We start from the raw sequence: 26089 nt of genomic DNA, 5'->3' as shown, positions 1-26089 counted from the left end.
CGGGCGCGCGCCCCGCGGGGGAGGGGCCGGGGAGGGGCGGGGGGAGCGCGGAGGCGGGGGAGGAGGAGGAGGCTTCTCCCGGAGGAGCCGGGGGGACCGCGCCAGAGTCACACTGAGCCTCACGGCGGCAGCAGCGGCGGCGGCGGCAGCGGCAGCGGCAGCAGCAGCAACAGGCGGCGGGCCCGGCTCGGGGGCGGAGGCGGTGGAGGGGCGGGGAGCGCGAGGAGGAGCGACGCGGCCCGCGCCGCCGCCTCTTCCCGCCGCATGGACGAGCACCTCAGCCTGCTGCGCTCACCGCCGCCGCCCTCCGCCCGCCACCGCGCCCACCCTCCCCAGAGCCCCGCGAGCGGCGGCGGCGGCGCCCACACCCTGGTGAACCCCGGCTACGCCGAGCCCGCCGCAGGCCCCGCGCTGCCGCCCGACATGACGGTGGTGCCCGGGGACCACCTGCTGGAGCCGGAGGCGGCCGACGGCGGCGGGGGCCCGCCGCAGGGCGGCTGCGGCGGCGGCGGAGGCTGCGACCGCGACCGCTACGAGCCGCTGCCGCCCGCGCTGCCGGCCGCCGGCGAGCAGGACTGCTGCGGGGAGCGCGTGGTGATCAACATCTCCGGGCTGCGCTTCGAGACGCAGCTCAAGACCCTCTGCCAGTTCCCGGAGACGCTGCTGGGCGACCCCAAGCGGCGCATGAGGTACTTCGACCCGCTCCGCAACGAGTACTTCTTCGACCGCAACCGGCCCAGCTTCGACGCCATTCTCTACTACTACCAGTCGGGCGGCCGCATCCGCCGGCCGGTCAACGTGCCCATCGACATCTTCTCCGAGGAGATCCGCTTCTACCAGCTGGGCGAGGAGGCCATGGAGAAGTTCCGCGAGGACGAGGGCTTCCTGCGGGAGGAGGAGCGGCCCCTGCCCCGCCACGACTTCCAGCGCCAGGTGTGGCTGCTCTTCGAGTACCCGGAGAGCTCCGGGCCGGCGCGGGGCATCGCCATCGTGTCCGTGCTCGTCATCCTCATCTCCATTGTCATCTTCTGCCTGGAGACGCTGCCCGAGTTCCGCGACGAGAAGGACTACCCCGCCGCGTCGTCGCAGGAGCAGTTCGAGGCGGCCGGCAACAGCACGTCGGGGGCGCCCGCCGGAGCCTCCAGCTTCTCGGATCCCTTCTTCGTGGTGGAGACCCTGTGCATCATCTGGTTCTCCTTTGAGCTGCTGGTGCGGTTCTTCGCTTGCCCCAGCAAAGCCACCTTCTCGCGAAACATCATGAACCTGATAGACATCGTGGCCATCATCCCTTATTTCATCACTCTGGGCACCGAGCTGGCTGAGCGACAGGGCAATGGACAGCAAGCCATGTCCCTGGCCATCCTGAGGGTCATCCGGCTGGTGCGCGTCTTCCGCATCTTCAAGCTCTCCAGGCACTCCAAGGGGCTGCAGATCCTGGGCCAGACGCTGAAGGCTTCCATGCGGGAGCTGGGCTTGCTCATCTTTTTCCTCTTCATCGGGGTCATCCTTTTCTCCAGCGCGGTCTACTTTGCCGAGGCAGACGACCCCACTTCAGGTTTTAGCAGTATCCCGGATGCCTTCTGGTGGGCAGTGGTAACCATGACAACAGTAGGTTACGGTGACATGCACCCGGTGACCATAGGGGGCAAGATTGTGGGGTCGCTCTGTGCCATCGCTGGTGTCTTGACCATTGCTTTGCCAGTCCCTGTGATTGTTTCCAACTTCAATTACTTCTACCACCGGGAGACAGAAGGGGAAGAACAAGCCCAGTACATGCACGTGGGAAGTTGCCAGCACCTCTCCTCGTCGGCGGAGGAGCTCCGAAAAGCAAGGAGTAACTCGACTCTGAGTAAGTCGGAGTATATGGTGATCGAAGAGGGGGGCATGAACCATAGCGCTTTCCCCCAGACCCCTTTCAAAACGGGCAATTCCACGGCCACCTGCACCACGAACAATAATCCCAACTCCTGTGTCAACATCAAAAAGATATTCACTGACGTCTAATATATGATACAAGTGACATGCTGTGCTCAGTATTGTGTGGAACGTGCCCCCTTGGTCTGTGTATGCCCTTGTTTTATACATTTCCAGACCATTCATCAAGGAAAGGACATGAAGAAGTGGAAAGCACACTTCATTTTCCCTCTCCCTACTGCTTCATACTGAAACAGGTGTCTGTTTTGCAAGTGGGCTGCATTCTCTCAGCTCTCCATTGTTTTCTCCCCCTCTCTCTAATATTGCAAAGAACAAACTTACTTTAAACTTGATTTCTAGTACACACCCTCTAAAACAAACAAACAAACAAAAAGCAGCTGTACATCCTGGGAGGAAATGAAATTAAAGAACAGTTAGAGTAACCGCCTAACCTCAGAATTAAAAGACACTTGTCTCTTTACTAAGTAAAGCTGGCACGTACTTAAAGGATGCTTCAGTGTGATGGACTGTTCAACATTATTGAGTATTTAGTTCAATTGCCTACGCTGTGGATGTGTGGATGAGAAGTGTGATTAGAAAAATGACTTGTAAACCCACCGTGAGTTTCTTTGGTTTTTGACTGGGATTTCTTCTATTCGGAACCCCTCCCGGAATTTTAAAGATATATACAACTTTGAACGAAGGGAAATGCCTGAGATGTCCTGATCTGACTAATCGGTTGCAACTCTTTGGGGCTTGTTGAGCATTTCGAAAGGGGTAGACTAACAGATTCCTCTGAACTTCTGTGTGTGTGTTCCAAGCAACATCTACCAAAGTGTAGAAACAGATGTTTTCAGCGCTGGTGAGAGAAACAAACAAAATTCCTAACGCGTCTGCGAGATAAGCTTCTGCAGTATCACAAGATGATTAAAGTGGCAGACACTCCTTCCAGCGGAAGTTACTAATTCGGACCTGACTGATGCAGTTCCCATAGCAACCCATGTTTCCTGGGAAACCCGAAAAAGGTTGTCATGGCATCTCTTGCTCTGTAGCCCCACCCCCTAGCCCCTGCCGTTTCCACAGTAACCTTTCCAGATGGTTCCTACTTACAGGATGTCGGAAGGAAAACCACTGTTTGAATAAACCGCACAAATAAAGTTATGTCTGAGAATCTGAGGGTGGTGAAATGAGTCACAAAATGCGTTATTTTTTTACTACAGAAAATCATTGATATCATCTCATAATGATTGAATCGAGAAGGAAAATATTGCCTTTGGAATGTTAGATATACACCACAATGAGGCATGATTTGAATTCAATGCCAACAATTAGGCAATAATTTAAAAGGATGCTGTTTTCTTCCTCCAGGAAGTTTCAAGCCAACAGATGAAATTTAAAAGCAAATGTAAAAGCGTTCTGTACATAAGCATATGAAAGATCCAATCAATGTACCTGAAACCTTACTGCAAGGGACCTTGAGACTTCCTCTTAAAAAAAAAAAAAAAACTCCAGATCCCACAAGAGCACTTGAAAAGCTAAGTAAACTTTAAAAATATAAAGGATGCACGCTTTTTAACTGAGGGAATTGCAGACAATCAATAAAAAAAGACGGATGGGAAGTAACCAAATCTTGGGGAAATACCTGCAAGTTTCAGCCACACACCAGGGTTGCCAGAAGACACACAGAGAATCAGGTGAGCACTGTGGGGGTACTGAGAGCTCTCCCTCTTTGTACAGGGAACAGGGAGATGCTGTTCCTGTTTGGGCTGGTGCTACTTGCAAACCCAGTAGTTTCATATTAATTACGTGCAAGTGCCTTTTAATGATCAGTTACAACATCTTTTCCATTTGATTTCCCTTTTGTTAACTGTCCTTTGGTTTCTGTTGTTTATGGCAAACGGATGGCAGGGGGGAAGTCATTGCTGTATAGAATAACCTTCACCCAAACTGAAATGAAAATGATTCCATTCCTTCTACTAACCCTCTTGGCTACTGCACAACCTGTTTCCCCTTAAAAAAAGGATAAAAGGCAGAACCTACTGCTGTTGGATTATTGGCCCAATTTTAACTTACACAATTAGTCATACGCAGCAGTACGGTTCTTTTCAATAAAAAGTGGTTAAGGTTACAATATGGGTAACAATGTGTTTAATGTCTTTTAACAAAACCATTTTAGTTTATATACATTATATGTATTATATGTTATACATTGTCCACAAGTACACATTGTCCACAATTGTTTCTTGATATTGATAGGGTATGACTAACTATTCTATCTTAGAGTAAATTAGAGTAACCCTGAGTCTAAAACTCATATTTTCAGGTAGTCAGAAGCCTACTTACTTTATTGTTTGTGTATTTAAGACAGTGAAAAAGAATGAAGACTATATGAGGGGGAAGAGGAAGGAACAGACAAATAATAGAGGCAGGAAAAGTATATACATGTTCATTTCTTTCTCTGTACGTGCATGCAAATAGGACTAGTTTCCTTTGCTACTTGTTAGAGTTGCTTTCACCACTGATCTACCTTTTGATCAAACTCTTGGTGTTCTTAATGACCAGACATTCTTTTTGTGACCCATTTTGGTGGTAAGCTGCTAGACACACTATAGTAATAACGTAAGAATAATGTTTGTGTCTGTTCTTAAAAGATCTGGACGTGAAGATGAACAAAGTGCAGTGACCCTTTATTCGTTTTTTTATTTGAAAATATAGAAACCTTGCTTTGTTCTGTGAGTAAATTATGGTTGTACCATAATTTTTAGAATTGTATGATTATTAATAGTAATATGAAGAAGACCTTTTTCTTCAATCCAGAGAAATAATGGCTTTTTGAATCATAACTTTGGCATAGTATAATTATGTTCTAGTTGCCAAACTAAAAGCTCCTTAAAAGGTATAGGTTCTGTATCTTGACAAAGTTTTGGACACTAGTGTCTACCACAAAATGTAGCACTTTCTATGTATTCAGTGCATATTTGACGAGTGAATGGCTCTAATCTTACATTAATGTTATTTTAAGGTTTTTAATGAAGTGATTTAAAGCACAGGCTCTGCAGTCAGACTGCCAGGGTTTGAATCCTGACTATGCTGTGCGACACTGAGCAAATTACTTAACCTCTCTGTGCCTCAGTTTCCTTATTTGTAAACTGCGGATAAGAAATGGTACCTCGTAGAATTGTGAATATTAAATGTTGATACAGTCATGATACTTAGAAAAAAATAATTGCATGGTATGCAGCAGAGATTTTGCCAAGAGATTACATTATTATTGTGATTGTTACTTACAAGCATTGTATAATTACTACTGAGGTTTGCAAATGATATGACATACGTAAATAATCAGTGTCTTCCTATTTACTTTCTGTGTAACAATAGTAATTACCATTTAATTACCATGTCCTGGATACTCTCAGCTCTGCAAGGTAAGTGGTATTCACCCCACTCTAGGAGGGGGAAAACTAGATGGCTATGGGTAAGTGATTTCCCAAAGACTTCCCAGCTAGCAAGAAACCCAGCTATGATTAAAGCCAGGTCCTTCTGGCCCCCAAACCCATAGTCCTTTTATTGGGTGACTTGAAAGAGATTGAGAAAATAAATTTCTTATGCTTTTAGGTTTGACTTCAGCCCATGTTACTAATTAATGAATTTCTGTAAAGAATATATCTCCAGAAACCTATTTTATGCAGTATATTGAAAATTAACCCTTTCTAAACATCAGATACTTTTAACCATAGGGATCAAGTATCAGGTATTTAAATTGAACAAAGAGATTGACTTTTCTAGTAATAAAAGATCACTTTCTTATATTATTGATTTGTCTGGGTTTAATATTATACTCAGAAAGTATAATTAGTCATAGTAGTGATACCTGCTAGGGCAATAGATATTTTTCAATTTTAAGGTTAATTTTCTATTTTCATGTGCTTTAATCTACAATTGATAGTACTATGCAAATTGTTATTTTTTCCATCTCCTCATATTTTGCCTAGGTTACTGAAGAACGATGGCAGCAAGTAGTATAAATATTTTGACTCTCTCTTATTGAGAAAGGAGAAATTACTTAGAACAAAAGGATTGAAAGCACAAGGAGATTGCCAGCTCATTGAAATTTGTGACATGATTGCCTTACCTAATAACTCCATGGATCTTTAAGAGCATCTGTGCTCAAAGAAACAATAGAATATAATTTTGGCCCACATAATAGCTGTAGCCCCTTCTCTAAGGTCCTAAATCATTTAGAAAATGAAAATGGATAGTGATTTGGGCTTCCAGCAAAATGCAAATGAGTCTAAGTCCACATATATCAGTCAGCTTTGCCAAACCACAGGCTTCACTGTTGAGCTCAGTGTACGTCTTAGAGGTTGAAAAGTATACATATGTCTGTGTGTACAAAAGATTCATGAGAGGAGGTGTGACTGGAACAGGGCACATCCATCAACACCCTGGGAAAAATGTACATACCCCACAGCTGGTGAATCCAGAGATGAAAATAACAGCATTGCTATTTATTTCCTTTATGGTGCTTTTAAGCTGATATTATACCAAATTTTAGGGCCCACCAACTATTATAACAAACAGCTACAAATATGAGGAGGCGTTCTATCAGTTATTTCTGAATTTTGAAATAAAACTTCTGGGATTGAAATTTTAAATGCAGAGTATGAAGCAATTTAAAGTTATGGTTTGTTTATATGAAACTTGTGTTTACCTCTTTGGCATAAAATGTACTCAAGCAACTGCTTGAGTGATCGTGTCTAAATTCAATACAAAATACCAATCATCTATTCCTTTGAGAACCATAACTATAACTTAATGACTTCTATACATTTAAAATTTCAACATTTTTCTATAGCAGTTCCAAGTCCTTCCCACCTCTCAGCTGTGAATAACCCCTCCCACTAAGAAATGCAGAGAAGTACACCTGCCCCTCCCCCATCAATTCGAAGACTTATGGAAACACTGTGAGATAGACGTGAGGAGCACAAGAATGAGACAGAGGATATTTAGGGATTGCATTTTAGGGTGGGGCTTTTTTTCCTTTTTCTTTTTCTTTTTCTTTTCTTTTTTTTTTTTTTTAATTATTTCACCTTTTGAATGAAGGAGGGTAAGACTGTTGCTTTGGTGCTACTAATTTTCTGTATTTTGTTTTATGTATATTAATGAAGTCACTGAAGTCCCTTGTTTTCTGTAACTTGCAGGGAGTACTTGAAAACCTTCAAGAGAGGGCAAATCAGAAAAGGCAGGAAGAAGGGAGGGGAAGCCATGCAGAGCCCAAACCCTGGGCTATCATGACTCAGCTCCTAACCTCCTGCCAGAAAATGGCCATTGCTATAGAGTACATGATAATAATATTCTTTATATACTCACATCCACCTTGCAAATTTCATTTAAGCAATTCAGAGAGGTCAGGAAGTTCTCAAATATCTGTCTTCGTCTTCAGTGATGCTGCAAACTAATTTTGTCTTCAGAACTGTAAAGAAAAAACATTTTACAGAGAAACGTTTTTGTGGTTTTCCTCTTTTTCCCCCCTTTTTTTGTACTGGATGTGTTTTTCCTTGCGTTTCAAATTTTGCACCATAAACCATCAAATACATTAAAGAGGAGATCTGGAAAAGACGCTCCATCATTTCCTTGGGAGCCATTTTATTATTGCTGCAACCTAAAGCATGCAGAATAGGAGCTCTAGCCTGAAAAGTAAATCCTGGGATCCTGGTTGTGAGAAAGATGGCACTTAAATGCATGAAAAATGATGTTTCATCATGTCTGGAGAACGTCATGAATAAATATGGGCATGCAGGGCTCTGACTCTGCAGATCATGCCCCCAGCATGGAGGTTAGGAGTGGAGAAGAGCTTTTTGTTTTTCAGTGAGTCCCCAGCCTCACCCTTACCCCTTCCATCAGAGCACAAAGGCTCTTGGGAATCTCTTTTGAGATTCCCGCTAAATTTCTAGAATGAAAGCTAGCATTGCACTTGTGTGTTACATGTCAGTCAGCATTGGTTTTGTTGTCAAGTTTATTTTAAACTCCTGTTCTTTATGGAAATTCTCTCTGAATCCTAAAGTTCTTATTTTTATACACTTAAACATGTTCCTTAAATTAAACGTATGATTTAATTTGGAAAAGAATCCAGTAAGGGTAATTTGTTATACACACACACACACACACACACACACACACACACACACACACCTCACCTGTTATTTTCTGTCCTAAGATATATTTACTTTCTGTCCAGAGATCTAAACCATATAAAATTGGTGAATTTCCAAAATACTGGTTTTTATTCATATGTGCTGCAGAGACATTTACAAAGCATTTTTATTTTTTTATAGCCTTGCTTAAGAGGCAGATTTATTGCCTAGTGTTCTCAATGTGTTTATTAATGTAATAGTAGATTCATATAAGTAAATACATTCAGTCTGTCACTGAGTTTAATCATTTCACTTCCTAAATACCCCTAAAAATAATCTACTTTTCTGCATCACTGTCACCACCACTTTAATCCACACTACTCTCCTCTCTATCCTGGGTAAGTGCCAAGGTCTCTTGACTGGCCAACTTACATGTCCTGTGGCCAGTCTGACCATTCTCCCCCTGGTAGCCAGAAGAATCTTTTTGAGACTCAAATCCGATTACATCACCTGCCCCTACTTAGAATTCTTTGAAGGTCTTTTTCTTGTTTTGGGGATAGAGATCCAAAGGTTTCACATAGCTTTCATGGCCACACATGATCTCTCTCAGCCCTGATCTTCATCCACTTATGAGATTAGTTCCCTTACCCCCTTCATCTATGGGGATCTTTGCAGATGTTCCCACTGCTAGCCCCCTCCTCACTTTCTTAACTTCTATTTTTACTTCAATACTTCCAAGTTATCTCTCATGACTCTGGTTTTACCAATTCCCTATTTAGGGTACCCTTCATCAAATTTAAGGTCCCTTAAGAACCACCACTATTCTATGTGCCATTAAAAAAAGAAGAACTGCCAATTATGAGGGAAAGTACCAGTGATTTTAAGGTACATCCTGATTTCATAGGTTCTCAAATCTGAAAAAGTGTGTCTTAGAATTCATTGAATATACGATGTGTTCTTGGCATGGCTGTCATTTTATATTTATTTGTGTTATATGATTAATCTATCTCTTCTATGAGGGCAGGGTATCACTCTTTGTTCATCATGGAATCCCTTACCATTCGCTCCCAAATCTGCTCCAAACACTTTCACCCCTGTCACTTGTGAAAGTGTACTTTTCAAGGTCATTGGTGACCTCTGATAGCTAAACCCAATGGTCATTTCTCAGTGCTTGTTTCATTTGACTCATCAGAAGCCTTTGGCACTGTGGAATACTTCTTTCCTCCTGCAAAGAATTGCTTCATTTGACTTTAGGACCCAACACTGTGTGTTTTCTCACTACCTCTCTTCTCTCTCCTTTTTCATCTCTTTTGCTGGTTCTTTCTCATCTCCCCTGAGTCTTAATGTTTGAGAGCCCCGCGGGCCACAGCTTAGTCCTTAGACTTCTTTCTATATCCCGTCTTACTCTCATAGCTTTAGACTATCTATATGTAAATTTCTCTCTCCCCCCTGGACCGTTCCCCTGAACTTCAGATTGCATTTCCAGCTCTCTACTTGACATCTTTACTTAGACATCTGATCTCTCAAACTTAGTATGTCCAAAACTGAGCTTCCCTCTCTTGCACCACCCTTGCCACCAATCCTGTCTCTTGCCCTTTTCCCCCTCTCTGTGACTATAACTTCAATCTTCCCATTATTCAAGCTAAAAAAAATCCTTGGAATTATTGTAGATTCCTCTCTTTCTGTCATACCGCTTTTCCAAGCTATTGGCAAATCCTGTTGGCTCCTCTCTTAAAATGTTTCCGGAGTCTTACTTCTGCAACCACCCATTCTAAGCCATCATTATCTCTCACCTGGATTTTTTTTTTTTAAGTTTATTCATTTATTATTTCTGAGAGAAGGAGAGAGCACAGTCAGGGGATGGGCAGAGAGAGAGGGAGACACAGAATCCGAAGCAGGCTCCAGGCTCTGCACTGACATCATAGAGCCGGACACGGGGCTCGAACTTAGTAACTGCGAGATCATGACCTGAGCTGAAGTCAGACGCTTAACTGACTGAGTCACCCAGGCGCCCCTCACCTGGATTTTTAGAGTACCCTCCTGACTGTACCCCATCCTTCATCCTTTCCCCTGCTGGAGTCTGTTCTCAATGTAGCAGCCAGAGAGAACCTTTTCAAACATTTGTCAGATCATGTCACTTCTTGGTGGCAAAACTCCCATCTGGCTCTCCATTTCCCACAGACTACACACTAAAAGCCCTCACGTGGCCTGCAAGGCTCTACCTTTTCTACCTCGTCTTACCCTTACCCTTCTCACCTCATTTCTGACTCTTCTCCCCTTTGATCCTCTACAGCAGCTGTGCCGGCCTCCTTGCCCTTCCTCAAACACACCAGGCACTCTCCGCCTCGGGTCTTTGTACCACTGTTCCACTGCCTGGAACGCTCTAACATCTGATCTCTGCGTGGCTGGCTCCGTCAGCTCCGTAGCTGTCACTGCCTCAGTGAAGCCTTCCCCAGCCACTCTGTTTAAACTTGCAGCCCTCACAGCACTCTCCTTTAGCCTTTCTCTGCCTTGTATATTCCCTCCTCTAACATACTAGATATCTTACTTGCTTTTTGTTTATTGTCCATCTTCCTTTCCCTTCCATGAGCATAAGTGACCTTTGTCTTTCGTTGCTACTATATCCCCCAGGATCTGGAATATTGCCTGGAATAAAGTTGGTGCTTAATAAGTCTTTGTTCAAGGAAGGGATGAGAGGAAGGAAATTCCAATTTGAGTGTTTTTAAACTATAAGCAAAATTTTCATGTTGTGTATCTGTGCTTCAGTCTATCACTGTGAGGCTTATACCCCTTATCATGCTTTTTTGTTTTTTTATTTTTTAACATTTATTTTATTTTTGAGAGAGACAGAGACAGAGCACAAGTGGGGAAGGGGCAGAGAGAGAGAGCGACAACTCGAAGCAGGCTCCAGGCTCTGAACTGTCAGCACAGAGCCTGACACAGGGCTTTAACTCACGAACCTCAAGATCATGACCTGAGCTGAAGTCAGACACTTAACTGACTGAGCCACCCAGGCGCCCCCTCACCGTGTTCTTTTGGATAGAATTTCTAATAATTGGTTCACTGGGGAGGGCTTCCATTTGGTAGAACATGCTCCAGCAGGTTTTACCCACAAAGTACTACCCAATTGTGGGGGTAGAGTTCCTTAACATAAATAATTTAAATATAACATTATAAGAGATATCGCTCCTAATCACCATGGCTACCTAGAGTTGGAATGCTTCACAGAGACTGTGTTTCCTACCCTAGCCGGTAATAAAATGCTGTTTATAAATGATACTCAATATATATTTGTTGACTGATTGGCTTACATAGTATAGCAAAAATCAGAACACGTAAGTGATATCTATAGGAACTTACCTATCTAGCCAACATTCTAAGAAACCTTTCTGTAAGTTCACGCTTGCTTTCAGTTAATGGTGAGTCTTAATATATCCATGGGGTTTCCATTACTCTGGAAGCTGATTAAATAAGGCATTAGATATTTCATCAATGAATCACCTTGAAGAATTACATTACTGTAGTTGTGACCTTACTGAGTAAAATAATTGCTTTTACAAAGCAAATTTTGATGTAATTGTCAAGTTATATGGTAGGCTCACAAAAATCGGTTATTTTTTTAAAGGGACTTTTTCATATATGAAAGAGAAGATGGGGACATTGAATCTGAGAGCAGTAAGAGCAGATTCTCCGAGTGACTGTTATTTTTTTTTAATGTTTATATTAATTTTTGAGACAGAGACAGAGCATGAGTGGGGGAGGGGCAGAGAGAGAGAGGGAGATACAGAATCCGAAGCTCCAGGCTCTGAGCTCAGCACAGCACCTGACATGGGGCTGGAACTCACAGACCGTGAGATCATGACCTGAGCGGAAGTCGGATGCTCAACCGACTGAGCCACCCAGGTGCCCCTCAGAGTGACTTTTATAGTGGCAAAACATAGGTCATTTCTAAATAAAATAGGTGAGAGGCATCAGTAGTAGCACATGTACTGGGAAATTCTTAGAAACTTTGGAAAACCAAGTGTGTAGTATGGAATTACTGAGTCTAAACGAAAGCATTGCTGTAAAGGAGTACCGCAGAGTTGAGGTAATAGTATTGTGGGATTTTAGGTAATCTTGTAACAGAGGCACTTCCCTGTGTAGTAGGAAATGGGGACTCTCCAGATATGAATAGAAGGGAACTTTTTCCACACTGCTCCTGGATTTGCTCTCCCTGGATTTCTCAGGCACATCCGACCGGAACTTGACTAGGTGTTGCCTCTGTACCTCTACATGGAACAATTTCCTCACGAAACATGTCCCTAAATTAAAGAAAACTGACGTATACGCTTCGGATTACATATGGAGACCAACAGAAGACAGAAACTCTGTTTGCCTCCATCACTTTATATAATGAAGCTCACAGAGGACAGAGATCATTTCTTTTCTGAGGGCACATTGTCAGGACTTTTTAAAGGAATGACACAAGATAGAGGATTGGAATGAGTAATTTTCATTTCTTATTTTTTCATGTTTTTTTCTGGTTTGAAGAATTATTGTTGATATATATATATAGTATATATATTAACCTAGTGTATATTAACCTGTACAGGTTAATATAATACTAAATTAATATTATATATATTATAAAATTATTATATAATATATATTGTTATATAATATATTATATATTATTAAATAATATATTATATATTATATTATATTATATGTTGTATATTATTATATAATTATATTATTTTATATTATATATAATATATTATTACATATAATTATACATTATATAATATATATTATTATATAATACCTAGTATTTTATATATGTATGTGTGTGTGTATATATATATATATGTATATACAATTATATATATATATATATATATATATATATATAATATTAACCTAGTATGGGTTTTTACTGGATTTTCTGTTAAAAGCTGGAATGGCCAAGGTATTAGACATTATAAGTGGCAGCCTCACATACCATTACATTTTATATTTACCTCATGTATGACTACAGGACAAAAAAAATTCAGGTATTCACCAACAGATTACCTCTGTAAGAAATTATAATAAAAAGTATGTTAAACAAGAGTGACACTGTCCTGGATTTCAAAAGGTAGTGGGTGACTAAAAACCACAGACAAAAATAGTTTCTCCAGGGAAGAACTGTGTTTGAATTGCTTTACACCTGTATTCTATAAATCTTTCACCTGCAACCATTTTAACTTTTTCTAAAAATCAATTTATTTTACTAGGTCACAATGGGATTTAAGGATATTTATTATTAGCAGACCTAAATATTTCTGTGATTACACCTCACAGCTCATTTTCCCATGACTTTCCAGATTTTTGACAAAGCTCATGTCTTTTTAAAATTTTTTTAATATTTATTTTTGAGAGAGAGAGAACACAAGTTGGGGAGGGGCAGACAGAGACAGAGAGACACAGACTCCAGAGAGGCTCCAGGCTCCAAGCCGGCAGCACAGAGCCGGACGCAGGGCTCAAACTCACAAACCACGAGACCATAACCTGAGCCGAAGTCAGACACTTAACCAACTGAGCCACCCAGGTGCCCCATCAAAGCTCATGTCTTAACACATTAGCAACTCTAATGACTGAGTTTAAACTTTTTTTGCTTGCCAAGAATACATAATTTCCAAGAGGCCAATCAGAGAATTATGCATAATTGAACAAGAAAATTTTCTAGTCCTTTGGCTAAATCATTACCATTTGGTTGGCGGAATTCATAGAGCTTGTTGGTGTGCAGCCAACTCTAAGTTATTTAATAGATGTCAAAGTATAAACACATAAAAACAAAGTTCCCATAAAATAGAATGATTGTAACCCTTTCCTCATGAAATACAAATTAGTAAGGCTAGCAGTTAGGTAAGTTGGGTTTCTGTACCTCTTTTGTTTAGGCCTTGGTGGAGGTATTAATTACTTTTTCACAAGCTTGATAATTATAGAAATTTGTTCTTATCCTCTTTTCTTGCTTCTTTTTTTAAAAAATTTTTTTACATTTATTTTTGAGAGACAGAGAGAGAGCCCAAGTGGGGAAAGGGCAGAGAGAGAATGAGACACAGAATCCGAAGCAGGCTCCAGGCTCTGAGCTGTCAGCACAGAGCCCAATGCGGAGCTCGAACTCACAAACCGTGAGATCATGACTTGAGTTGAAGTCAGATGCCCAACTGACTGAGCCACCCAGGCGCCCCTCTTGCTTCTTATGTTAAATCATTTATTTGGTCAAATATCATCAATTATAAGTCACCATTTTCTGTTATACTTCCTTTCCCTGTTTTTGTAGAGTTGATTTTGATACCTAAGTAAGCCCTTCAACCCATTTCTTAGCCACTAATGTAAACATGATTAGCATCCAAATATCACTTTGATTTCTTGTTTCTGTTAAATTGCAACTCCCTCCACCCCTACAGTCTATTAGGATGCCGAGCTATACCTTACTTATTTAATAGTCCCAAGAGCCTCGAGGCAGGCACTGACACATGAGGTTTAAAAAAAAAAAAAAAAAAAAAAAAAGGCTGAACCTTTCATATAGAAAGGATGTAAATAGTAGCAAGACAAGACTAGCTTAATAGAACCATCTCAAGATAATGAAAGCTACAGTAGCATTGAGCAGAAACTAGGCACTTAGGAAATGAAATGGATGCCAGATCATTCATGTTACTTGTAATTTCTTGTAATTGGTAGTCATTACTAGCTATTAGACCATTGTAATTTTCAAACGCTCATAATGAAAATTAAGAATACTGTGATGCAAGAGTGTACTCTTGCTATTTGGCCAAAGATTAGTGTCAAGAAGTTCTCTCTTTCATGAAGGATGATCCAGTCTAATCCAGGCCAATAAAGAAAACTTTTCATTAAATGATTGCCAAGTACACAGTAGGCATATGATATTGGGTTTTGTGAGTTGATGATTCTTCCACAAAAAGCACGTTCAAGTTCAACACAAATTCAAATTCAAGCACATACAGATCAACACTGGTAGGCATTTGCCACTGGATTTCAGATACCTGCTAAAACCAGGAGTATGTATGGGAAATAGTCTTCTCCTTCCCTCCCTCCCGCTGCTATGCTCACTCCTCCACCCCCCTTTCCAGAACCCTGAGCATGGGATTTCCATTCACTTTAAAAGAGTTCTCATCTTAGGTTACAACAGTGGGATATACAGCCAGGAAAGAAAAAAACCCTTGGAAGTACATTGAGAAAATTAATACATATATTTTCTTTAAAAACAGGCACTCAGAACCTTTCAGATGGTTGTAAAGGTGAAGATAAATTTTTATGTTGAAAAAGCAAACAATCACATTGGTTTAGATTCCATTTCAAAGTGGGTATTAATAAGGATAAAAGGGGGGAGAGGGTGCCTGGGTTAAGCATCCTACTCTTGAACTCTTGATTTTGGCTCAGGTCATGATCTCATGGTCGTGAGACTGAGCCCCCGCCACCCCTACATTGGGCTCTGATCTGGGCACGGAGCCTATTTAAGATTCTCTCTCTCCCTCAGCTTCTTCCTCGCACACACGCTGTCTCTCATAGGTGATAGATAAATAGATAGATAGATAGATAGATAGATAGATAGATAGATAGATAGATAGATAGGTAGATAGGTAGATAGATAGATGGATGTAAGGACAAAAAGCTCATAATTTCAGCATACTCTGAAACTTCTTCTAATTTATAAATTAAGTGCTTTTGATAAGTTTAGAAAATTAAATTGGTTGAACTTTTCAGGGTACCTGCAAAAAACCCCAAATTTTGAAAAGTATAATGAATAGAATATTTTATGTTGACATAAAGTCTATAATTTTTTTAAAAACTAAATACACAGTAAATTATTGTGCTTACTCTGTCCAACAGATACCTGAAGAGTCCCACATAGAGAACTGTATTGCTGCACAGACCAGTAGGATCCTCATTTTTAAATTGCCTACATCAAGAACGCTGTGTTGGTCCTGTCGCTGATGGGCAGTGATCTGTCTGCCAGTGCATATTTTTGTTTCAGTTGACGTTAAATAACATGTCTCTAATAAATGCTTTATATAAAGGAAACAGCTCTAAAGCTGGAGGATTCTCTTCGAATTGTGTGCAATATTAAAGATAGTGATAGATGAAGAAGAACATTCGAAAATATCAAGGGATCATTTCAACCTTTTGACATTTTGGTGAAATTGAATCACTCAAAAACTAGTCAGTACTGCTGATAAAGAAAACCTAAATGTTTGTTTCCAATAAGCCAACTGGTACTGTTTTCTTCTTTCAGTTAATCACTGGACTGTGTTGAATCATGAGATATAGTAATGTTATCTTCTGCGTTCTGGCTTATGTGCAACCTTATTTGTGAAGGCGTGTTTTGTACCAAAGGCTCTCCTACATAGATTGGCCCATTTACACATAAATAAGTGAAATCTACACTGTGCCCAGATGAATGGTGTTCAAGACAGACTGGCCTAAAAGAAATGTGCCTTGCTTGATTCAACATCCTTTTATTTTTTTGACTCAAAATGATAGATTTGCAAATTTGTCTTGTAGGTAGGTTTTAGCTGAGCATAAATTTAAAAGTATGTTAGTACTTATGTTTAAGTTGTCTATTTTAGCTAAAATTTTAATATTTGGTTATAGTTTTCAGCAGTTCATAGATATTATAATCACTCAGTTTAGTTTTCGTATGATGTTTGGTGTGGTGAGACAAAGCACATTCTTAAAGATATATTATAATATTTCATCTAATGTATAGAATTTCCTTCAAAATTGTACCTGTAAAAGGTTTCTTGACTCATCCTCTATTTTTATAAGTTATTCCTTTAGAAATGGAACTTTTTTCAATAAAATAAGCAAAGTTTTAGTTGGAAAAGAGATTTAGGAGGTCATGAAGATGATTTCCCATTTGGGGACATTTCACTTCTGTGCCATTATTAATGTATTTACTGTGACATTTCAGCAGAATGGTAGCTATTTGTATATTATTTAATAAGCCTTATGGAAAGTCAAACTGTGAACATTTGGTATAATGAAGACTTTTTTTCACTTTCATATTTTATTTTTGAAACATACCTGAGCAAATGCGTAAATAACCAATTTCCTGTTACTCAAATGCATAGCGACGCTGTCCTAATAAGAGTGCTTGTAGAATTTTAATGATATCAAAATATTTCAGTAGCAAAGCCAAGATTATAATACTTTTTGATGCCATGTAAAAGGAAATACAGGTGATGAGTTTCATTGTTAATATATGAGAATCGATAACTAAACAATCTTACACCTGTTAGCAACAGAGGATGTAGGAGATAAAATCCAGGTAATTTTCTTTGAGTCAATGCCTACAATGAATTTTGCACAATCTGCTGATAATTCTTCGGTGGTCAAAATTTTGAGACCAGATCACTCTCGGGAAAAGTGAAGTAAGTGACTGATAAGTATCTCAGATTTGAGCTATGTGAACCTCCCAACTGAATGATTTGTAATTAAAGTGAAAACATAGCCAAAGCCACCACCACGTTTTTGTTCTGTTAGAGCACATAGAAGAGACGCTGGCCCAGAGAACTGTCAATCCATTCCAGCCACCTAATACTCGTAACTGATGTTCACAGACTTGTCAGCAGTTAAAGTAATTCACATCAACTATTGGGATGATTGAAACGAACCAATTAAAGGTCCTATAAGGGGTTTTAGACATTCACATGTTTTAGTAAGGATCGGTAGGCATTACAAAAATAGACACAGGTACTACCTTCAGGAAACACCAATGACACAACTTTAAGTATTATGTATACTTAATATCATATCTGTATTATTATTACAGGCCACGGTTTCAAATAAAGACAAAACCTGGACTTTGAGATAAAAGCACAGAATGACACCAGATGAGTAAACTGTCATATCTGATATGGTTCACCAAATGTGTAGTAAAAATACAGTATTGATGTAGATATCATGAGACCAGAGTTCTTACCCACTTTCTACCTGTGGGACCCTAGATAAGTCACTTACTATTGCTAGGCTACAGTTTCCTAAGTTGCAAGGTGGTTGTGCTGGGTTAAATAATCCCCAAAGCCCATTCTCAGCCCTCAAATCCTCATTTATACACATTTGAAAAGTCTTTGAAGAATACTTAAAGTACTCAGATTTTTCTTACGCATCTCCAAAGGAAAGAGTAAATTGAAATAAGATTTAAACCTTCAAAGTGTCATAAATATACCGTTCTTCAAATTGATTGTGAGAAGAGGAAATAGGATGTTTTTTCTCCTCTAAGAATTGTCACTGGCCTATAATGGGATCATGAAAATGTAGAAAACCCACTGTGCAGAATGGAAACAGATTAATGAAATAGCTGCAAAGGAAGAGGAGGTTATTTGTTCAATTTAATTAGAACTTAATGTGATTTGAAATTACATATGAAATGCTAAAGACAGTTCCAGAGCTGTACTGCACACTCAACATTATAATCCTGGACTAGAAAGTGGGAAAAGGTTGGAAGGATGGGGATGTTTGCCTTATGATCTCTTGATTTTTTTTCCCCCACAAGAAGCAGTTTGGTAGAGCTTAAGCAAGTGTCTTTGCTTTAGTGCTGGCTCTGCTAATAATTTATGTGCCCTAGGAAAGTCCCTTTGACTTCTCTGAGCCCTAGTTTCTTTATCCGTGCAATGAAGACTTTAAATTTAGTAATAATCTGTACGTTTCTTTATATCTTTGAAAATTCTATAATGTTTCCAGAATATTCTGATATGCACACACATGTTGCTCCTCTCCAGGCACTAAGATGCCACAGATCTCTGTTCATATGACTGAACAGACTACAAATCCAAACATTCATATTTCTAATTGACCTCAGCAAGACATTAAAAAGTGTAACTTTTAATTTGGACCATGGCTTAACTATTATGACTTATCATTTCATCCTTGAATGGTGGGTTAGTTACTATATAAACAAAGTTTCTGTGCAAGTGAATCTTCCGTTTAAATCTTTGTAGTTTAATAAACACTTAGCAAACCAGAATTAAATATATTATGCTTGCCAGTGAACTGTAGCTGATTGCAAGGTGCGTTTTTGTCACATTAAAAAGGTAACGCCGTTTTTGGTCCCAGAATTCAAATGACTATAATTTGAAATAATATTCACAAAATGTTGTAGACTTTTGTGAATACAAAAGAGGCCTGATGGAGCCATGTTGTAATTAGTTTTGCTCAGGAGTGAGAAACGAAATTCAGGGATAACCCAAACGCTTCTGTTTGGCTTTTGTGGACAGTTGGAAAAAGAAGGGTTATAGCTTTTGTACAACATAGATAAGAGATAATTATACCCATTGAAAACCAAGAGTATATTCTGGTTGCTGGTTTTATGGTAGAAAGAGATTAGGATAGAAAGATGCTAAAATATGGACGCTAGGGAAATTGTTAAAATGATAGCAGTCCATTTGAATAATCCAGAAATATTTTGTCATAACGAGATTATTTGTCCAGAGGTTTAGTCTTATATCCTTCCATTCAGAAAAGGGGGCAGTTTTTAAAGGCCTCTATCACAATAGGAAATGTATATTTTGACTAGCCGAGCAATTCATTAAAACATTTAATCTGATAATTTTTGGTCTTGTGAATCTGAATTTTCACTTTAGGTGTAATTGAGTCTCTTATATATTCGTGTTAGTGATATTTGTGAAAAGTAACTTTATCCATTTTTTTTAAAGTTGACGAAATTTGCTCAATGGTGATTCTATCAAATTGTGTTCATGTTGTATCTTGCAACAATTTGTGAACTGACCATACAGAAACAAACCATAGTAGTATCTCTTCTGGTGAATTGTATCCATGGTGTGATCTCTTAATGCTGGGTTTGGGGCGGGAAGGTTAAGTATTTAGTTGACTTAAAACTAATTGTCAAAGTGTTTTTAAAACTGTAGGACTATAAACCAAATAGGAATATACTCTTCTTTTGTTCAGTGTAGACCATTTTTGGAACTACCCCATACAATGGCATAATTTGGGGTAAAAAGTTTCTCTATATGTATACAAGGGAAAGCAAACAGTGTATGTAGTATTTCCATGTAGTATGTTAAATGCAATAATAACAATAATCCATTTCTGAAATCGTATACAGATAGTAATTATGCAGACATCCAAATACGATTTTTTCATAGCAACGTCTAACATTTGTTTATCTCATACTTTGCAAAGATCATTCACATCTTATTTAATCTTTAAAATATGCATATGAAGTAATAATAGCATCTGAAGTTTAGAGATTAACCAACCAGTGGAAAGATCAAGTGACTTGTTCAAGACCATATGGCCATCAAATGGCTCCAAATCTCATTTTCTTTACACTGTTCTCCCTTATGTTATTTTGCCATTAGCTGTAAAACTGTAGCTGAAATCTAATTCTACATGATATGTTGGGAAATTTCAGAGTTGGAGAACAAGGCATTTTTTGCTATTAACAGACCTTGTTAGATACTTCCAAAAGAGAGTCCTCCCACAGGGTGATAACCCAACATTTTCCATCTAGAACATAATTAAGTCCACCAACCCTGATCATAGACACCAAATCCACGTGTTGTCATAATGTTAGACAGACAAGTTATCTTCTTCCCTAGCTTTCTAATTTCCTTTAAAAAAAAAAAAAGTCTACCATAGTAACTGACTTCTGAACAGTTGAAAGAAGCAATAACCCAAGAAATGGCCAACATTCTGATTCAGAGAAAACATACCATCAGACCAACCACTGTAACCAATTTTCAGCCCACTGTCTTTCGTCACATGTATGCTGTGATTAGCAGAGGACAGGGAAGGAGGAGAGGATAGAAAAACTGTCTTCATTTTAAGAAAACTCCTTATTCTAACTATTCAAAAAGAATTGGTTATCAAATATTAGACTACATGATTAATACCTGCAATCTAATACATGTTCAAATACATGGTAAAGTTTATCCCCATATTTAAAAAGTAGGTAATTTCCCTGATAAAATTAAAATCTGATGACTGCTCAGTTTGAATATAGAGAAGATTCATGTGTTAATTCATGACATAATACAACATTTTTATTCTTTTTTTTTAAACAACAGAGAGGCACTGTTAACTGCTTTCCCTTGTAAATCAACAGTCTGTGATATGTTCTGTACTTTTACTCACTAGCAGTGCAATGTTACTGTGCATAATTAAGTGGAACATATGCTATACTATATCAGAATTTAAATTTTGCTAACCTTAAATTTAGTTCTCTTTATCAAACAGATAAGTCAATCAAGTATTATTTTGTATGGAATGAAATAATCATTCTCAAATAATGACGTAGTAACAAATAATGGAATTCTGAATAGAATGTAAAGTCAAAACTTCTTTTCTATATTCGTCTTCCTTTGACATTGAATTGTGTTCACTTATCACTTATTAATGTAAAGTTTAAATAAGTTTTTATGCCGTGTTCTTGGATGTTCTTGTCATAATACATTCGAGCCTTCTGTTAAGTAAATACAGTAAATACCTGTGAGTTGATTATGTGATATTTTTATCTGACCCATTTTTTAAAATTTGTCGTTGTATTTAAAGTATTTTCATGGCAAATGTTATGTGCGGAATTCAATAAAATACCCCCCAAAATCCTGTTACTCATGTTAATTAGCTCCAACTTCTTTCTTTTCTCTCTCCACCTGCCTTTTCTCGTTTTGGTTTTGCAAAACAGGAAACATCAAAACCCGAGCTGTTGTTAGCAGCTTAAGTATCACCTATCTTTGCAGACAGTTCTGTGTCTTCCTACATGACTTGGCAAGTCTTTTGGATGCCAACATTGCCCAGGTTTCTTCCATTGCTCCCTCTCTTACGTTGTTGAGGGCCCAGAAAAATCTCAGGGAAGAAGAAAATTAGTTGTAATAAGTATGTACCTTCATACTTGGTGTCAGTTATATGGGAAAATTGAAGCAAATGTCTGAAGGGGGATACAAAGATGACCCTGCTCTCAGAGAGCTTATAGTCTAACAACAGGGGAGGGTAGAACTCTCATTATTAGACCCAGAAGAGTCAAGTGTTAAATAAGGGCATTTTGTTTTCCGTATGTATTCTCTATTTTCAATATTTTTTTGTCCCGGGACAGACTGTAATTTCTACTAATCAGCCCGTACATACCCATATTTTGTGCTCAGCAATGTGGATCCTAATTCTTTTTCCTAATAGCAGCTAGTTACTCAAATGTGTTTGTGCTTTTGGAATGTCAGCACATGCTGCATCACCAAAACAGAGGCCCTCTTGTTTCCATCTGGAATTTTACTTCGTCTAAAAAGAAAAAAAAAAAAAGTGCAGATTTAGGCTACCTTCTACCTGTAGTAATTAGAACAAAACATATTTTTCTAAGCCTCCGGTTGATACAAGAAATAACTGTTTCTGAGTTTTCTGGTCATGCAAATTTGGTGGTAGATTCCACGAGCCATAATTTGTATTTCATGTTCAGGAACTAAATCTTTAAATCCTTTGCGAACATTTACAGAATGAATTAAGAGATACGGGATTACAAATAGCCTCTTAGAACCATGCCTTCCTCCAAGAGAATTCTCTTCCTCCAAGAGAATTCTGTTGGACTTAGCAGAAACAAATTAGTACATAATTCTCACTGCCGCACGCCTTCTATGGGCTGTGGGGTATGTATGGGCCCACTCAATCCTCAGCTCACCCTTCTGTACTTTCTTTTATATTAGAACCTTTATTAATATTGTGCCTTTCTCTCCCTTAGGCCCACTGATCATGTATTTAGAAGTTCCATTAATCGCAGCCAGATGGGGCACATTATTATTATTTTTCAATCCTTCTGGATTCACTCTGCATGATACCTGATAACTTGAGTCATGAGAGAGGAGAAAAAGCCAAATGGAGAACTCCGTCCTCTGGGGACAGTACTGTCTTTTAAAATCTAAGGTTGGTGAAATCATTGTTCTGGAAATGAAGCCACAAGAGGAGGGACAAAGCAAATAACCCAGAAATCTGATTTCAAAGCACACCTGTGTCAGGGAAATGATGTGTGTGGACCGTCCCTCACCCGTGTCTGGTCCAATTTGGCAAAATAAACGCCTTCAGATGAAGATAACACAGGTTGATTCATGGGCACCATCTCATTAGCCTTTATGATGTTGGTGAGACGTAGATGCCAGGTAGTCCTGGTTTAATTTATACCTATTCTGCTAACCATGAAAACAAACATTTCGCGTGACCTGAGTCTGAAAGCAATCAGGCACCGTGTGAGGGAAGTTAGTCAGAGGGCCAGAGAGGGATCGGGAAGCCGAGCTAAATGATGTTAACCGCACCTGATGTCTTCAGTGTTCATTTGGTTTCTCCAGAGAAGCTGAGGAACTCAGCAGAGGAAAATGCTTGTGTTGCCTTCTGGTTTGTGGTGATGGAGACGGAAGTAATTTGGAGAGAGAGGGGCAATCTCTGGGGGCAATTTACAAAGCTGTTTGAACTTTATATGTCTAGTCTTGAGAAAGTAATGAGTTTGTGATTTTAATATGCCTCTCCCTGCAGGCACTGTCTGTGCCCGCGGGAATGCTGTGCGCTCAGGCCAAGCTCTCATCACGTGTAGTACCCCCAGAAGGAACCTAGCAAACAGTACTCCGAGGCCATGCTGTGCATGTATGTGCAGTCAGACAGGATTAGACACGTGTGCCACGGGGCACACTGCACAGGCAGCCCACATCTCTGGAATGCCTGGCGTATGAATTAAGGGGCCTTTACGATATTTATGATATTTTAAGAAGAGATAGAGTATATATATCACATATATTTATTTAAAAACAATCTGTAAAATCTGTAATCTGTAAAATCGGCAGAGGAGGTACCCTCCCACACTTTGCACAAATGAAGAAACTATACGCATAGTTGTGCGATTTGTTTAAGGTGGTGCGATCAGGAAGCCCTCTTGCCTTAAAGTGAGACCCCAAGGGCTATAGAAACCTCAGTTCTACAAATTGGCTCCATCACCCCTCCATGAGTCTATTCATTTGTTATTCACAAATATTCATTTGGTGCCTCTTACATTTCTCCCTCTCGCTTCAGTGGAAACAGTGTCCCCATCTCTGGAGCTCTGGTTCATGCTGTTCAACCTTCTCCCAAACTTGGCTTCACCAAATATTATCTGTCTTGGCCATGTACTCAATATCTTCCCACCCTGGAATCTTTTTTTTTTTTCTTTCAAGTTTATTTATTTATTTGGAGAGGGACAGAGACAGCATGAGCAGGGGAGGGGCAGAGAGAGAGGAAGAGAGACAGAGAGAGAGAGAGAAGCCCAAGCAGGCTCCGCACAGTCGGCGCGGAGCCCGACTCGGGGCCCGAACTCACGAAACTGAGGCCATGACCTGAGCGGAAACTGAGAGGCTGACGCCCAACTGACTGAGCCACCCAGCCACCCTTCCCCACCCTGGAATCTTTGATTACTAAGTAAATGGTTCCTCCACCATGGGTCCATCTTTAGCTCTGTTTGCCCCTTTCCATTCAAAGTCAAGCTTTTTAGACAGAAGTTGTCTCTGCTCCCTGACCCCTCATGTATTTGATATTCTACTTTCACTGCATCCTACCATCATCCGGCTTCTGTCTCCATCTCCTCACTGAATATTCCCTCACTCCTGGCTTCCTTGTCAGCCTTTAGTTCTCATCCTACCCACTCTCTGTGGAATTTGATGCCCTTTGACCGCTCCCTCCTTCTTCATTTTTGTGATGCTATCCTTCTTCTTACCTTTCTTTCCATCTGTTCCCAGTCACGTTCACTGACCTGCCTTCCTTCTGTCACTTCTTAAATCCTGCTGCTCCCCAAGGTTCTGATCTGAGCCATGACCTTCTCTCAGCATCTAAACTCTCCCTGGGTTATCTCAGCCAACATCTTAGATTTAACTGCTTCCCCAAATCCTTCTCTCCAGCCCAGATCTATCTCCTGAGTGCTATTCATACTGTAGTCCAGGTACCAGTTGTTTTCTCAGGAGGTACATTTCCTTCTGCTCACATTCCATCTTTAGAGAACCTGCTACCCACAGCCGAGAAGGGAGAGCCCTAGAACCCACATAAACTCCTTCTCTATCCACCAGCGGTCACCTCACCGACCCTCACTGAGCCAATTAGATTTCTCTGTCCCTAGAATTTGTCATTGAGACTTGAAGACCTAGAGACAATTAAGCAGAGATCTAAGTCTTGTAGAATTGAGCTAAGGTCAGTCTCTTGATGACCCTAAATCCATGTAATCCATATTCTGGTAGAGCCGTAACTAAGCCTAGAAGAGAAGCAAAGAGAATGAAATGGACATGAAAAAAAAAACAATCACATTGCTTCCGTGAAAGATAGTAGCTACTGACAAATTTCCAGTATGTAAATTTCCCAACTCTACCTCCTGCCCTTGAGTTTAATGAGATTCTTCTACAACCTTCCAGTAAGCCAGGATTTTGTTAGCCAGCCTTATGGAGTTTTCTGATCCACACACAGATGATCTCTCTTGTATATACCAATCTCTTTGCTAGAAATATCTTATTAGATGGTCTCCAAACTATCCAAGGGACCTCACACTCAACATGTCCGACCCAGAGTGACTCATTTCCTGCACTCAGAACCACATCACACCCTAACCGTATTTCGTAATTTGGGGAATGGAACCACTTCTCCTTAATCCTCCTGTTTGGAAGACTGAGGATCATCTAATCTCAGACTTCTCCTTCTCCCTCGCTTTTTACAGCCAATAAATTCTCGCCGCAACGTCCACCACCCGCTCCACCTCTGAGTGGTTGCCGTATCTTATAATTTCTTGCCTATTTTGCTGCAGTAGCCTCGTCCATTTTTCATGCTACAGCCCAAGTGATGTCTGGAAACCACAAATATGCTAATGACTCTCCTGGCTAAAATACTTCAGTGACTTGCCCTTTATCCTTTGAGAACAAAGCCCAAACTTTCTAGCATGACATCCAAGGCCCTTCATCATCTAGCCCCTGTTGACCTTTCTAACCTCATTCTTTATCCCTCTCTAACAGGTGCTCTCTGCTTCCATCATCCTCAGTTACTATGAACTCCTT

The 26089-nt window shown here is 40.1% G+C and overlaps 1 protein-coding gene across 1 annotated transcript; it reads left to right on the top strand.

Annotated features, from left to right (window-relative positions):
• Positions 1-70: 70 nt before the first annotated feature.
• KCNA3 (potassium voltage-gated channel subfamily A member 3) lies at positions 71-20753 on the top strand. The gene is made up of 2 exons (XM_045478606.1): positions 71-3608; positions 15924-20753. The coding sequence occupies exon 1, from the start codon at positions 265-267 to the stop codon at positions 2002-2004; it is 1740 nt and encodes a 579-aa protein (XP_045334562.1). The 5' UTR covers positions 71-264; the 3' UTR covers positions 2005-3608; positions 15924-20753.
• Positions 20754-26089: the final 5336 nt, after the last annotated feature.

The sequence above is a fragment of the Leopardus geoffroyi genome, chromosome C1 (assembly GCF_018350155.1).
Source record: "Leopardus geoffroyi isolate Oge1 chromosome C1, O.geoffroyi_Oge1_pat1.0, whole genome shotgun sequence".
Taxonomy (NCBI): Eukaryota; Metazoa; Chordata; class Mammalia; order Carnivora; family Felidae; genus Leopardus; species Leopardus geoffroyi.
This window is presented reverse-complemented; position numbering and strand designations above follow the sequence as displayed.